Raw genomic sequence first — 17,548 nt, 5'->3', positions numbered from 1 at the left:
TTAAGTGGTAAATGACATTTTTAAAAATCAGATCATCCTACAAACCACGATTTTTTAAAACAGTTATCAAGTAACCTTGTCATAAACAACTTACTACATATTTATTGAATCAATACCAGTTAAGTATAAACTTTACTTTCACTTTTTAATAAAGAGCAAACTAAATACACCTTACTTGATTTTTAAATACTACCAAGGAACATCCCTAGGCTTAAATGTTACTCTTTCATAGTAAACTACAATAATACAGAACGATTATCTAAGTACTTCAGACCAAATTATTAAGTAGAATCACATGAAATTGCCAATAGCCAACTTTATCTCACCCACAGAAATGGTAATTTCACATGGTTCAACCTAAAACAATAGTGAGAAACGGAGTAGGTAAAGGAAAATCTAACACCAGAGGAAATAAAAACCTCATTAATTTTTTCATGCAACACTAACTCCATAGAAATGCCTCAATTAATACAGTGAGAAATTATAGCACTTAACTAAAATTTAGTACCCGGCAGACGTGTCCACCAGAATTCACAGATGTCTCAGACAAGTGGCAATTCCACAATAATTAACATCTTGGAAACTAGCCTGATTCTTCCCTGATTTATTACAAATAAAATGTTTTTCATTTTAAAAAAAAAAAACACTAAATCATCTTGAACCCCAAGCCACATCAGGACTCTAAAACATGAGAGTCTTTAGCTATGCAAAGACAGTGGTGAGTTGGTAGTGGGTATGCTGGTAAATGTTTGAAAATCAGCTCTCCTAGGGAAAATGTGTGTGTCTGTGTGTTTGTGTGTGCATGTGTGTAATAAATTTTACTGACATAAAGAATGTGTAGCACACACACAAATAATAATAAAATATGCAACACTCTATTGTAAATTGCATATAGCCAGATGATTCTCATAAAATGCTCTTGTTGATTTTTACCAAACTATTTTATCGGTAGCCAACTTATGACTGCAAATGGCAAACAAGCATAGTTCCAATGTCCATGTTGAACAGCCATTATCATATATGGTAACAAGTAAGACAATAGCAAAACAATGAAGACTTATGTCAGACTTCACTCATTTATCAATGGTATGCTAAATCATATTCTTTGCTAAATTGGATAATAGTTTTTGAATATCAAAAGAATATATCCTCAATTCTTTGTGCTATTTACATTTTAACAGCTGTTATGGACTAAATGTTTGTATCCTCCCAAAAGTCATATGTTGAAATACTAACCTCCGATGTGACAGTATTAGGAGGTGGGACCTTTGGAAGGAAATTAGGTCATAAGGGCAGAGCCTTCATGAATGGGATTAGTGCCTTTATAAGAAAAGACAGGAGAAAGATAGTCAATCTCCCTCTGCCATGTGAAGATACAATGAGAAGCTGACTATCTACAAGCCAAGAAGACAGCCCTCACACCAAGAACCAAATCTGTGACACCTTGTTCTTGGAATTCTCAGCTTCCAGAACTACGAGAAATAAATGCTCGATGTTTAAGCCACCCAGTCTATGGCAATTTGTTATAATGGCCCAAGCTGACTAAGACAGGAGCTATAGACACTACACACTTTTAAATTTAATCTGCATTATTAGCATTTTCTCCACCACTTTTTTAAGTCTAGAGACAATTGACAAAACTATAAATCAAGCCCTTCTTTGGTAGCTTATGCTGATGTCTATGGTGTAAATACTACCATCATGGACAATTTCCAGCTTCCAATATGAAGTCACTTGAATGTAAAGTTGGGAAGAGGTGACAGTAGCACATCACTTTATAGTATTTCCACCATACAGACACAATAGATGTAAATAACCTGAAGAGTGTAGACTATAGTAAAATAAGTAGAAAGTGATGAATTTTGAGTGCTTATTATCATTGTCTTTAATATCATTATTTAATTGTATGTTTATATAATTTAATGTTTAATAGTAGCTATGTTTAACAACCAGCTGAAAAAATTCTGACAACACTTGGCTCTTACGAGTAGATAAGAGGTGGCTCCAGCACACCACTGGGAAATGAAAAAATTTCCAATTCTGAAGTATCTACATAAATTTCAGCTACTAATTATATTGTTGCTACTACAACTAAAGCTGGCAGTGTCAATGAGTCTATTTTCTAGCCTATGACAGAAAACTAAGGTAACAAGTTGTCTAGGTTTTACATGAGGATATTAGAATCTAGCTCCAACTACAATAGATATAAGATTCCGGTTTATTAAATGAGTAGCAAATTCTATAATTCTTTATTTTAGAAATTTATTCTAAGAACATTTCATAAGAGTTAAAGATATTAAGTAATTAAACTGTATAAACTTGCACGTTAAGAACAAGTGCCTTTAGAAAACCAAAAGTCTGCCCTCTGATAATTTATAACGTACCTTGGAGGCACATGAAATTCATTACCATAGAATTTCTCAAAGCCAAATCTTGTCTCTGGATATTTAAAAGGAGTTAGGTAACACAAAGGCTAATAATAATATGTTTTAAAAGGCATAATCATATTCCATGCTTCAGGGTGTGGGCCGACCAGCTGAAGAGCCAGAAAGGAAAAGAACTGCCTGCCCTTCCTATTTGCTTTCTGCCCAGCATATACAACATTTCACAAGTGACAAGGTGAATGACGAAGGCAATTTCAACTTGCCTCTGAAGTACAAAGATCTACTGATAGGATAAAAGATGGAATGACGAGAGATACCAGCTCATTAGTTGTATTCCACATCCAAATACTTTCTCCTAAAACACAAGATACTAGCTTCCAAGATCCATCTGTTCCTAATTTTCACTCTGCCTGCACTTCTATGAAAATGAAGCTCACACCATACTGGTATAAGGCACCCTCACTCTGTCATGTTTGTTCCTTTTCTGTTTGCAAAAATAGCAATATTCAAAAACAGTGCATTTTCTTGCTTCTTTCTTTATACCACCACCAACTTTACAATAAAAAAATAAATCTCCAAATCATGGAATTTCATTTTATATGAGAAAGAAGATAACAAATAAGATATAAAAGACAGAGTTTTACTTTAATTGCCATAATTTTAATAACATGGGTTGTTTTCAAAATGAAATATTTGTGACATCAGTTATAATAAAGTGTTCACCTCATAACATTTTCAGCCATTAAACAACCCCTTTCTTCAAAAATACAATAAAAGGAGAAAAAAAACTAGAGGAGACACACAAAACCAAAACATTTCCAGTCAGCAGCAATATTCCAGATAATGGTAGAACCATCAAATTATAGTAGGAATGTTCTAGATTAGATTCTTCCTTTTGTAAATGTTTTTTATAAAGAGTATTTTTATTTTCATTATTTATTTATAACCTGTTTTGCTGTTAAAAAAAAATTTACAGCAGCAATTAAATCAATATATAAGTCACTCAATAAAACTGAACTTTTCATTTGGTTCTACTTAATGACTGAACACTCACTAAGAAACTACAATGATGGAATGGTTCAAAAATACATCAGAGAAAGTTTGCTCATAGTAAGCTGTCTTCCAACCAACCATTAATTTTAATATTAAGTCAGAAAACTCAATTTGCAGAAATGGAGCAACTGAGTTAGAATTCAGTTTATACAATTCATTTAGCCCACTTTTGCCGTGACAACATGTTTCATATTGTTCTGAAAGTGCAGCTGAGGACAATGAATTAGAAGCTCCTTTATCTACTCATTTCCCTTAATACTAAAAAGCCCAGGGCTGAAGCGGGAGAGACCTAGTCCTACTAGCCCAGTGCTTTGCAGCTCTTCCCACCACGCTTTCATTTTCCACACTTCATGGAAATTAACTTCTCCCTTCTCAAAATTGCATCCAACCATGAAATTTATTTGAAACAAAGACAATGATATAGAAGATAGACACTTGACAGGAAACTCTGGTAAACACAATAGAGGATGAATAAGACAGTGCCTTTCCTATTGCTATATAATGGATATGATGGGATTAATATGCCACCTTGAATAACTATTCTCACATCTAACTATCATTATCATATAACAAACGAGATTTTCTTTTAAGTAGTGAAAATACTATTGAGCCTTACTTTGATGAACGATCATTTATAAGCTGGACACCCTCTCAAACACCAAGCAAACACTTCGTGATAGATTTCAGAGCACTTATCATATCTTAGTCTATCCTCCTAATTCTGACACCATATCACCACCATATCAAAAGCATACTCTTTGACACACTCAATAATCTACAAGTCTGCTGATTCATCTGAAATACTCAGTTGTTTCATCATTATTTCAGCATTATTAGCAAACCACCTCAGTCAATCAGAATAGACGTGTATGGAGCAAGTAAGGCATCTTGGCATTTGCAGCCTACAACAACCGCTGAAATCTTTCCAACAGGACTACAAACCTGCCCGATTGTATAAAAAGTGTCACTATGAAATGGCTGTGGCACATGAACTTGAGAAAAGAAGAAATATGGAGAGGGGTAAAAAAAAGATGACAAGAGATGGAGTAAAGGTGAGTGAGACTGGTAAGGGAGAGCAGCAGCCAGTCGGTCCCTGCATTACCATTATCAGGGTTGGTAAACATCCTACTTGCACTGGAGACTGTCTTCCCAATATCAGCCAGGGATCGAAGGTTGGATTTCTTGGTCTGATGCCGATGCTTCCGGAGCAAAGTATAGGTCACCTTATCCTTAAGGTCAGGTTTCAATAGGCCTGTCTCAATCTGATGGTCAACAATCATCTCTGATACAAAAACAAAGCAAAACAAAAACAAAACTCAGTCACAAGACCAAGAAGTTAACTTTTTACTCTAACTTTACAAATGTCATCTTCAAATTTAAAGTCAATATACTATTTTCCGAATTTCCAACTTCCCACTTTATATGAAGAAAAAGATTCAGGGTACAAGGATACTGCAGTAATGAAAGATTTATAAATATTACAGTATTAATTATGTTTGGAGAGGAAGAACGGTCTTGTTCATTTTTTTCAATTTGAGTTAATAGTGAATTCACAGTAATCGCATTCTTCTATGAGTAACACAGTAAGTCAGTAATTTACATTTTTCAATTAATTAAAAAATAGAAAGTTATCATAGCAAATGTGCCAGAAATATAAATCATGAAAAAAACTTCAAGTATGCAAAATTTAATGTAGTGACATTATTGATTTTTAAATCTATTTTTCCAAATTCTTCTGTAACGTTATATTTTCTTTATAATAGGACAAAATAAAGGAAAACAATACCTTTCCCCATATCAGCTTATTTGAACACTGATTTGTCCAGTGAAAGAAAGATTAAACTACAAACTTATGCCTTAGTCTTTTCTAAGAAGGGAGGCTTATTCTTCTTGTTTAGATCCAACTGAAGCCTTTCCAATATATTCCATTACTCATTTTAAAATATAACCTGACCAGAATTTTCTATGAAATTTTAATACCTTAGTCTTACTACAAAGAATAAAATAAAATTTCTATTAGTTCTTTTTTTTTAGAATGGTTTTAACGAGAAAAGATGATTGTTTCATAGAAATTCCTCCATGGGTGGCTCTGCCAAAGGACAGGTTTTACTCTAATAAAAAATAAGAAATTCTATTTCTCACAAGTCAGCATGTCAGCCACATGGCATAAATGTAGCCTAGTGTATCCTATTCTAATGTCACATCACAGGTCAACATTTCCTCCATCCAGAATGGGACTCAGGACAAAACATCACAGAATCTATGCAAGATACACGACGGCAGGTAGAGCTTTGTCCCCTGCATAGAACCAGAACAATGGACCCCAAGCCTACATTTTCAGGCACATGGGTGCATCTAGCACAGGTCAATATTTTCCCCTTGGGCAAACTTCTCAGTACACAAAAGTGGAGAAGAGAATGAAAGTTCTTCTTTTCCAAAAGTTTTACAAGAAAATTGATGGGTGTTGTAGGATAACAGCATCTCCTAAGCATTCCCATCTCTTTGTAAAGAGAAGTTACAGATGTTCAAGGGGCTTTGCTTGGGCATGACTGCACCTCTCAGAAGTCCATCTTTATAGCAAGCACTCAGAACTGGCCTCACAGCCTATAACTAGAAACTGGCAATTTACACAGTGTACAATCAACTACTTGACAGTCAAGCAGAGGCTGAATCCAGGATTTTCTATCACGTGCCTTACACAGATACCATAAATGTCATGTAACACTAGAGCACTTGGTAGGGAGCCTGGGCAAGGCAGGAAGAGTTTCTCCCATAGGAATGTTTTGGTTTGAGTGTGGCCTTTAGCTCTGAGTATCTTTAACTGCACAAAATCTACTCAGTAAAACTCTCAGAATTGATCCTGTAATTACAATTAACCCTCTGTTCCACAGTAAAATAATTAGATGCTACAGAACACAACCCCTCTACTTTCTCTTGAAGTTCAACGTGGAAAGTCCATTCTACAGAAGAACCATAAAAATAAATAAACAGCCCTAGCATATCTGCTGCCAGTGTTATCAAACTCCTACACTAATTCCAGGGTTGTGGATTAAAGTGTTTCTTATCTACCCTTCCTGGCAGGGCCTCCCTCTATTCTTGCCCTCCCTTGTAATCTCAAACCAATCCATATATACACACAGCCAGCCCTCTGTTACTAATGCCTGGAAATCACCAGTTAGAACAGGTTAAAACATCTGTGTGGCTTCTGCCTTTATTAAGTTTCCATAAAAATGGCCCACATTACAGGGATCTCTTTAAGCATAAACTACAAAACCTTTCAAGGAAAGTAGAGGCAGTAACATTTCACAGCTACACTGAAATTAAGCCTTCAGTGCTCAAAATCCCACAGCCGCTACCAGTCAGGAGAGAATGTGCCAACTCTAGATGATAGCATAGCTGAAAGGAACTCAGGGAGCATCAGGTTCAACCTCTTGTTATACAGATAAGAAAAGAGAGGGAAAGAGAGGAGACGTGCTCACAGACATAGCCTAATTAGAGGCAAAATCCCCCAAATCAAACCAGGTTTTTTGATTCACAGTTTAGATCTTCTTCCATATCACACAGTATTTTTCTTTATGTAAAAAGGAAGCTCTAGACCAAAAAAATATTTAAGATATGCAGAGCTTCTCCAAACCGAGAGAAAGATGGTCACGTGCCAGAAAAAAGGCCAAAGGTGATAAACAAATATTTTAAAAGAAATACAAAGGTCCAGATATATTCAACTTCAAGACTAAATTTAAACAAATTTATACAAATATAACCAATTATGAGACATCTGTTAATGTATCAAACTGAAAAAATTTAAAAGACTAATCCCCAGTGATGTGAACGATGCATGCAATAGGCAATTCCATACACTGATGATGACAGTAATAAATAGTACAACCTTTCTGGAAGGCCACTTGGCAACTACATAACAAAAACCCTTTAACATGTTCAAATTCCTTGAATATTTCGCCATTAGAAATCTACACTAATGGTGATGGCTGGTAATTAGTGTCTGGGTGGTAAACACGTAATCTACACAGAAATCGAATTATAATGCTGTACACCTGAAATTTATATAATGTTATAAACCAATGTTACCTCAATAAAAAAAGAGAAAGAAATCTACCCTAAGGAAATAAGTATCTTCACAGAAGTGTAAAAAAATGTACACTTCTTTTCTCTACAATAAAAACTTGAAGGCAACTTAAATGCCTAATAATAGATTATTAAATATTTTGCATCCATTAAAGTGATATTTACATTTAATAACATGAAAAGATATTCATATTATGTTTTTAAGTTAAAATGGGCAGATTAAAGTGTTACACTATGATCCCACTTTGTAAAATAAATTTCATATGTATAAACTGAGATGTATAGAAAAACTGCTGGGAGGGTAGCTCTGAAAGATCAGATTAATGGTATTTTGACGTTTGTGTGTTATATTTTTCTGGATTATTTAAAAATGAACATATATTAGCTTTGTGATTAAAAATAAATGTATTACCATTTTGCAAATATAAAAGGTGTAAAAAGCAAGAAACAACATGACTAACACATCTGCCAACATGCACAGCTCAGGAATGCCTTTAAATATAAAAATGAGAACACCAAAAATAGAGCTACATTTTCCTAATCCATTTCCCATCATAATAAAATACCTGAAATGGCTCAAATTGTTTTATAACTTAAGAGGGGAGGAAAATTCCCCTGTACTTGGCTTCATATACGAATGACATTCTTTAAATGTAGAATTATAATGATGACAGTAATAATAAAGCTATTAAAATAATCCATGAAAATGATGTTTTACCCTTTAAATACTTTAAAGACAAATTTTTCTATTAGCATTAAGAAGGAGTTCTCCATGAAGAAAAGAAGAAGAGGTCCTGAGGAGAATTAGAATTAGGCTGAATTTTTAATGTAAGTGTGAGATGTAACACCTGCTTAAACAGTCACCCACAGCTCATGGCCCTCACATGGCGGGATCTTTGCACCTGCAGAGAGGGGACGCCTCTCAGAGGAGGCCAAGGAGAAGGAGGAGAAGGTAGACTGCAAAGACGGATAAAAATTATGCGCCTGTTTGTTTGACATAATCTCTGTTATTCTTTTTCTTCTCATTTGTTGAGGTAGAACTGGGGTGTAGGGGAGATGCATCTTAAGACTTAGCTGTACATAATTCTCAACTCTGAATTATCAACATGATTCAGGACAAAACAACTTCACTTCATCCTCCTCGAGAAAAAGATTTTTTAATAGCCAAATAATGACAACAACTCTTCAAGTTACTGGGCCATCTTCTGTCACTTAAAACGAAATGAAGGCGCTTTCTTTTTCCTTCATGTTTTTAACCCTCTGTAAGGTTTTGATTCTTTCAGAGGATTTTTAAGTATTTCTTTTAAGCCAGTTACACTCTCTCAAGCATGCTCTTCTCCCCATTCCTGCAAATCTGGTCCTTTTTCTTTCTTTTGCTTGTGATGTGTGTTCTTTGCCTCTGAAGTGTTTTCCTGTATTCTCGAGAATGACAACACTGGCTCTCTGCCTGCTTGCCCCAGGGACTGTAGAGCAAGTACAGTACTGAGTGGGGACACCTCAATGTGACCTCATGGTGTCTAAATTTAAAATTTAATGACAATTTTTAAAGTAAAGGTACGGAGGTTACAGAAAAAGTTCACGGCTGAGAATGAAAAGTAATGGAAAATTAAAGTGAGAATGTAAAATGCTTGATGAACCTTTCTTATATGTAGTAAATACCAGAACCTCTCTCTCTGGCCATTGGCTAACAAGGCTCCAATACAACGTGGGACTCTGTCTTCTACCGCATGGAAAAGGTTAGCTGTTGAAGCTCCTTAAGATGGCTCTTTCTGTTGCTGAAGATCTCAGAGACAGTTTTACAGAAAACTCCAAGTATATAATTCAACTTTAACTTTTGTCACTGTTGTTGACCAGCTCCAGGCACAGCAAAGAAGCTGCTAAATTGTTTCCAGCTCCACCCACTACAACTTTCAGAATCTTTTCTCCTGCTCAGGAAGTCCCTGAGCATCTCTCGACCTGACTCAGTCTTCACTCAGCCCTCCGCTAGGTGACATGTAGAAAGATCTAGATAAATTCATTTATACTGGGATGGTCATGTAAGTATGTAACAATTACACCTGATGTTCTCTTTTAATTCTCACAACAACCCTGAGAGGTCCACCTTCATCCTGCTCAGGAAACTGAGACTGCTAAAGAGTTAAGTAACTTGCCTTGTCCATGGTGACACATGTTAGTCGGGGTAGACTTTAATTAAGACTCCCTCAACTTTAAATCCACCATCCTTTCTATGACACCACTCTGCACCTCATAGAATTAATATATGATCTCTGCCAGAGAGTACGTATATTTTAATAGAGGGCAAACCCTGGGCTCAGTGAAATGAATCTCCAAATGGTGGAATTTCAGGCAGCAATGATGGCCTACAGGAGGACATTTTTTTTTAAATATAGGAAACTTTCTGGTGACTTTTAAACCACAGCACATATTCTCCCTCTAGATTACCTACACATTGCCCAACCACAAGTTTAATTTCCATTTTGCCCTGCATTTATCCACTTCTGACTTATTTTTCCAACTTGTCTGATTTCAGACATCTTTTCCAGATTAGTTACTCTAAGAATACAGAAATTGTAATTCTCACTCAAAAACTGGACTGATTTTTGCTAACACGATACTTTTTTGGATAATAATCTCTCACGCAGCTTTTAACGAATGAAAAAAAGTCAGTGGAACAAACTCTCCAGAAAACCATTCCTTCCATTTGTTTCTCTCTGTCTTTATAAATGGGTTCCATCTTCCCTTGGTACAATAATCCAAGATCTCTCCTCATATATCAAACGTCCATTTTCAGCCTCACCTACCTTGTCAAAGTTGAAAAATTCTACATAAAGAAGTATTTCTTACATTATCTTCTAACTACCTATGTGGATGTGGATTTGTAACTTATCCCACGTACAAAGTGGTAGATTTGCAAACCTAATTCCAGGGCCTGTAACAGTGTCTGGCACATTGTAGAAGCTCACACACTACTCCTGAATAAATGCATGAACTAATTAATTCTGTCTACTCAGCATCTTCACATTAGTCTTTCTCCCTTCTCCACTTGCACCTTAAGTACCTCAGATACATGAAAAGCATGGGGCTTCTTTGCAAATCTAACAAGCTCTCTGAAGAAGAATCAGATACATATACATCAGCTAGATACATGCCTCAATTGACCACTAATCTTTTCTTTCAATACAAATGCTATAGCCTTCCCATCGTCTATAAATGTACAGATGCCATAGACAAGCCTTTTGTTAACAGATATTCCAGAAAATTTTGAAGTCTGAAAGTACACAGGAATTTTACACTGGTCACTTTCTGCAGGCCACAATTCACATCCTCTTCCCCACAATCTTAAGGTAGGTACCCTGCAGACCCCTTGGGAAAGTGCAGTCATCCAAACAGGTCCAGTGGTCACCTGGTTAGGAATTTTTTTAGGAATAACAAGCAGAGCCCCTGCACCCCTTTTTGAGGGAAACATGATCTACAGCACACCTAGATCTGAAGAGTAATAAGGGAGGTTAGGCCAGGCTCTTGCTAGAAAATGAAAATAATTACTACTGCTTGGAATATAGTGATGTGTGCCCAAGGTGTTCAACATGATAAGTTAATATTCACTACACAACACTAACTGCAAAAGATGCCAAAGCTGCCCTGCACCCTGAGGTTCAGGGACTTGCTGGTGGTTGTATAAACGACACTCAGCACCAACATGGCCTGACTAAGTCACTAACTCATAAGGTTCTGCTGGCTCCTTGCCCCATACAACTTTTCTCTACACACAGTTAAAGGAGCTTGACTTCCACCTATAAAATCAGCCCCAACTTAGGAACTAGACTATTTTCCATCTTACAGAGGATTTAAACCCTACTTTACAGATGACAAAACTGAGGCCCAGAGAAGCTCAGTGCAACATCTAAGGTCAAAGAGTTCTAGAAATTTAGTGTTCAGACTTTCAGGCCAATATAACCAAGGATGGGGGGAGAGGGGGTACCTCCATTCAAACTATTAATCTCATGCTAATAAGTGAAGGAAATGAATGCAAATCTGTACATATACAATATGGTCCCAATTTTAATTTAAAAATAACATAAAAAATGGAAAGCATAAGAGAAAAGATTGAGAAACAAAGATGCATAGAAATAGTGACTATAACTGATGGAAGTACAATAAATGATTTTTTATTCGCTTCTAAATATTTGTCTGTATTTTCCAAATTTTCTATAATAAACCTTACTAGTTTTATAATATATAAAAAGGAGACAATAAATGTTTTAGAATGTTCAACTCTGCTTACACTAGAAGTCATCTGCATGGATGGAGACTCATGGATAGGCAGGAAGCTGAAAAAATGATAAGAACTTAAACAGCATACTTACCCACCAACTGTGGGAGAGAAGAAGCCTCCCTGTCAAGCATGATGGATCCTTTCTCCATACACGTCCTCAGCTCAAATAAGCTGTGAAGGGACAATGTGGCCACGTGGGGCTTGCTCCATCTCTCCCCACCCTGTTCCACTTTTTCTTCAAATTTAATCCACCTGGGAACATGAGATTAGTGAACAGCAAATTAAAAGTGTTCTAACCTCCTCTGGAAATAGCAACATCAACCCCTCATCTCCACCCCCTCCAGCACTTTGAAAATGCTTCCTTTTGTGGAGTCTTAAAACTGTATTCTATCATTAATTGCATTACCTTTATAAATACACCAAACAGAGTCACTAGACTGCTCCTTCCTCTAATGTTAGAGAGAAAGAAAACAAACCAAAAGGAGCCAAAGCATCCTTGGTTTTATTTCTGTCTATATGTAACCATGAAATCCATAAGAATGATTATTTAACTAAATTTTTAAAATAAGGTAGAAAAAAAATATGCGTTTCAAAATTCTCCTTGTGGGTAGAGCCTACAATGTGTAAAAATAGCCACCATTGTGAGAATTCTGTTGTGATTTCACAAGCCAAGTTTATATAAGGTGAAGTATCAGTTATGAACCAATATTTATCTTACATATTTGAAAAACATGGTGTGTAAAGTGGTAAGTGAATATAAAATTCCCCTGTAGTGCTTAAAGAGGGCCAGCACGTGTTGCTGTCTCACTTGAATATATATTTCTCAGCTGACACGTGCTCCCCTCTCACTGAGATTCCAATAGAAGCCTTATCCTTCAAGTCTGGCTCCATGTGTGTTTAAAAATACACAAGCTCAGTGAGCAACACATCTATGCTGATAATAACAGATCTCATGTTAACCTTAGCAATGGAACAAACACCCCCCTTTCATAGCTTCTTCTTTCGAAAACTCCTAGATACTTTGATAATTTAGCAAAAACTATAGCAATAAAAAAAGTGTAATGGAAATGAGAGAACAACACATTTGACAGTCTTTATATCCCACACATTACACATACAGACTCTTCCTACACTGGTAAAGGAAAACAAGAAAGCATCATCCGTTTGCTACTCATCATGGCCCAAAGAAAAATGCTTCTTTCTCTCACTGTAAACCTTCTGAAAGATATTGAAAAAGATAAATAGGGGGTTAAAAAATTGTTTTTCTACTTTCTTCACCCAAAAGTTTAATGATTGAAAAATGTTTTCCTAGAAAAAGCTAAACGCTCACCTAACTCACTAAAGAGGAGAACAAAGGGCAGAGATCAGAAGAAGCTCTACATAAGGTACTATTTATGGACTGCCCCCCACCCCTAGAGGAGGGAAAAAAACACATTAATAGAAACTGGAGTGAAAACAAATCAAGAGATTAGCCACGGTGTCAAAGAAAATTCAGAATTTTAATCAAGCCCAACACTCAACGTGATTCAGAAGTATTTTGGCCATATCCAAAGACTCTCCCTCCATACTCCTCTCAGGAAGCCTCTCTGGGCCGGGAAACTCTCACATTCAATGGTAATCTTATCCCCAACCTCACCTTTTGTTATAAGAACCTCCTACTTTGCTCTATATCCCAAAAAAGGAGGCAGTGCAGATTTTTACATGTTTTCCTCACAAGTTAAAAAGCCAACATCACCAACAAAGTTCTAAAACTTCAGAACTGGACCTTGTTTATTTCTACAAAAGTGTCTGCAAAACAATCCAAGAGAGAACGAAAGACCCTTAATATTCTTGTGTGTGTGTGTGCGTGTGTGTGTAAATTAGTAGTTCTTCACTTTGGTTGGTATTAGAACCTCAGAAATAGAAGGGAGTGGTAGAAAAAAAAAATTTACATCATAGTCTTATAGAATTCTATAGATTTGCCAAAATAATAAAAGGTAGTTGGCGTTATTTCAAGAATAATCACTTTTCGGAGTATATTACATTGGTTAACTTTGTGTATATTATCTTTTCAGGCTTGCTCACAGAATCTCTAATCATGTTTGTTGGTAACTGATACATGAACTATATTTACATTTGATGTTATACTTTATTGCTCAAGATAAGACGCTAGAAAATAGAAGATTCCGTTGTATATGAAACCAAGTCAGGGTTACATATAATTACGCTATCTATAAAGAATGTAGTGACTCCTTGTTTTTATTCCTAAGAGAATTCTTATCAGATGAGGGATAGAATCTTTGGTCATAGAATTTAAGTCCAAGGTGAATAACAAGGGCCAGCTAGAAACTCAGTAAAGGGGAGTGTTTTATTCACTCCCCTCTTATCTCTACTAAAGGAGTCCCCCCTTCTATCAGGTTCCATAAACCTGTATTGCCAAATCCATTTCTTAAAAGAAAACTAAGCCTCAGTTACATGTAATATGTGACAGTGGCTCTTTTCTACCATCATCCTCAACAACATAAGTTAAAAAAAAATTCTTTAAAAAATAAAAAGCAAAACCACTGCATTCTTTTGTGCACAATCCTTTATTTCATTCCTCTCCCCGGTTTATACCGTAGGCAACCTGACTGGATTTAAATATGACTTTGAACAAGTTTTAAAAGCACTTTAGAAATCATAAATCCCAACTATCTTGGATTTATGGAATAGCATTATTCATCCTCCTGGAATACACTAGCCCTTTAGGTCAAGATTTAACCATAAAAGAATGGAAATTTGAAGTTTCAAAACTAGCCAGTTCCTTCGAATCTATATTTCTAAGGGACAAGTATTATCTCATAGGTCAGCTTAGCATCTATTTCACTTTGAATTCAGTAAATACTGAATGTTGTGATGATGCCATATCTAATAGCATAGCTAACAACATACAGGAAACTCTGGGATAATGACTATTAAATTCCTTTAAAATGTATTGCTCAAATTATTCAAGGAACGGACTATACTTCCAAATATGCTTTCAGGTATGGAAGTAATGGTCTGCCCATTTAAACAGATTATTTGCAGGTAGTTGCATTCCAGAAACTACACATGCTATGTCTACCCTCCTCACATATCAAGGACAAATTTGAAAAAAACTGAAAACTACTCAACTCAAATCGGAACCCATTACAGAAAAGGCTAAGGCAAAGGTACCAAAGTTCAGCCTATCCGAGTGCAAACGAATTTGTAAAGGTGCTTTAGAACCATGTAATTACATTTTTAAAAAGAAATGTTCACTGTAAAATGTACTAAAAGCCACTATCTACCCTTCATAATAACTATGAATAACCATATATTTGCAACGAGTTTTCTATTTTTCCTTTTGTCTTGGTACTTGACACGTTAACAGGAAAATTAATTTCAGAAGTTGGCTTTTTAAATGCTTGCAATTACAAAACTGTTGTAACCTTGGAGGAGGAGTTTATTAGGTGAAGTTTATTTATGCCAAGGTCTTAGAAGAATAATGATAAAGTACACTGCAATTTAACGCACTTTGAGTGACTGCCAACCAAACAGCATTTCACTCGATTGTTGAAGAAACAGAAAGCCCACTGGGAATCACTGAATTTTGCAACTTTCCAATCATATGATTAAATATAATTAAGAAAACACAAGACCTCTAACTTAAAAACATGCCAGTTTTACAGTGGAAAATAGACATGACCTTCACCCTAGAATATAATCCAACTACATAAAACTATTAAAATGGTAATAAATTTCTTGTTAAGTAATAAGTGCCTCATCGCACATTAAAAAAAAGCCAATGCTAGTGTGTATCTGGGATAAATTATGTTTTTAAGGAGAATTCTTAAATTTCTAGATCAACTGTGAAAGTTATTGCAAAACAGTGTATGTGACTACATATAATTACATAGATGATTAAATTCTTTTTCCTTCAGCCTTTTTCTTACAGAAAAAACAAACTTGGTCTCAAATGGAATTTTCCAGAGCAATTCAGTAGAGAATAGACAAAAACGTCAGTGTAGATTGGGCAGAGAGTGGTCCCTCTCCAAAGCCCCAGGGTAAGGACACGTGTCTGTGTTTGATGGCCAGGCCCTGAAATCAGGTTCTCTGGACGTAGGACGGGTCAGTCTGTTGAGCAGAAACACACATGGGTGTCCCTTTGTGCTGTCTCACTAGAAGTGAAACATCAATACCCTTTTCCTTTGTTGGCTTGTTGTGTTTGTTGAAACTTGTGATGGCTTTCCTTTTTACCCAGGTTTGGCAGTAAAGTTTGAATCACATTGGGGGAGTGACCTTTAACATATATTCTTATAACAGTGATGAAGTCCAACATTGCCCATATGAATATTCACCGAAGGAAAACTGAAAACCAATAACCATTTTTGCAGAGATATCACTGACTCAAAGAAATGAAGAGTTTGGGGTGCGGGTGGGTAGTGATATCACCAAAGCTGGACTATGACTTATTCTTTTATCAGTTTGCGTCAAGAACCCATTAGCTAATGCCTAGCCACCTAGAAATTCTTAATAATACCAAATATTTCATTATAATTACTGCTATATTACTGAATGTCAGTATTCTAATGACCTAACACTTAGAAGCACTCTTTAAAAAGAGTATTCTCTGCCTTCCACTGACCATACACATTTCTCAAGTCTGATCATTCTACCTTTTGCACAGTCTTCAACTTGTGCTCTATGTTGGAAGAGCCACTGAAAATTCAAAGTTGTAACTTTTAGGAAAGGGAAGAGCAGGGAAAAGATGTGAAAAAATAGGGTGATCGAATTGGCTGTACTTCAAACTTTATATAAATAAAGACTTCCTTTGTTCACAGTTTTACATAACTATGGCACTTTCTAAGACTTAAATAGGGATATTTTTCAACTAATGAACCCACTCTCCTTCTTTTTTGAGACACAGAGTTAACCTGAACTTCCTGAAGTAGGACTAAAACAGCAGTAACGCTGAGACCCAATGTAGGATATTCCTGGTCAAATCAAATCATTAGTCAACTGAAAAGTATAGAACATTAAAAGGGAGTGTATTAAAAAGGGAAGTACTGTGTTCTATGAGAGTGGGGCTCACAGAAGAAACTATATTAAGGTGGAGAAGTCTGCGGAGTTAGTTCTCTATGGAACAAAATAGTCAACTGGGGTTTTCACAAAAAAGCAAAGAATTCTCAATTTTATAAGTTAGCCAGAAAAATATTCATGATGCACTTTTATATATAAAATTAACCCCTTCTAAGCACTAAATTTTTATTTGTCTGGTAGGTTTGAGAGCCTTTCACGGGAAAAAAACCCTATCATGTCTGGAAACTGGATATCATAAATCGCAATCAGAAATTACTGCCAAAACATTCTGAAGCAGAGTTTGCTGCAGGAAGTAAAACTTACTGAAAATCTTGAATCATTTCTGGAGGCACAATCCCCTCTAAACCTCCCAACAGGATTTCGATGGAGCAGTAACCTAAGAATCATGGTTCTATTTCTCTATTCATTCACTCTATTAACACATACCTCCTGACGGTGGACTGTGCGCCAGGTAGTTATAGGCACTAGGAATATAGTGATGTACAAAACAACCAAAAATTCCTGCCCTCATGAAGCTTTAATTTTATTGGGAACAGACAATTACAAGATACGTCATATGCTAAATGCTGACAAGTGCTAAGGACAAAAATAATGGAGGATAGGGGATAGGGAGCGTTGGGGGAAGGTTTTAATTTTAGATGGGGCAGCCACTGAGAAGGTCATATTTGAATAAAGA

The 17,548-nt window shown here is 36.0% G+C and overlaps 1 protein-coding gene across 2 annotated transcripts in view; it reads right to left on the bottom strand.

Annotated features, from left to right (window-relative positions):
* The window catches only part of SLC4A4 (solute carrier family 4 member 4), a 274,164-nt gene that overhangs the window by 169,343 nt on the left and 87,273 nt on the right, over positions 1-17,548 (bottom strand). For both annotated transcript variants that reach the window (XM_087434419.1, XM_004419157.3), the window contains exons 4-5: positions 11,885-12,045; positions 4,540-4,719 (exon numbers count right to left, since the gene is read on the bottom strand). In XM_087434419.1, coding sequence (XP_087290545.1) covers positions 4,540-4,719; positions 11,885-12,045 — 341 coding nt within the window. The remainder of the gene's footprint in view (positions 1-4,539; positions 4,720-11,884; positions 12,046-17,548) is intronic.

Source organism: Ceratotherium simum, chromosome 8 (genome assembly GCF_057802395.1).
Source record: "Ceratotherium simum simum isolate JZ-2026a chromosome 8, ASM5780239v1, whole genome shotgun sequence".
Lineage (NCBI taxonomy): Eukaryota > Metazoa > Chordata > Mammalia > Perissodactyla > Rhinocerotidae > Ceratotherium > Ceratotherium simum.
Note: the sequence above shows the minus strand (reverse complement) of the source record. Positions and strands in the feature narration are given on the sequence as shown.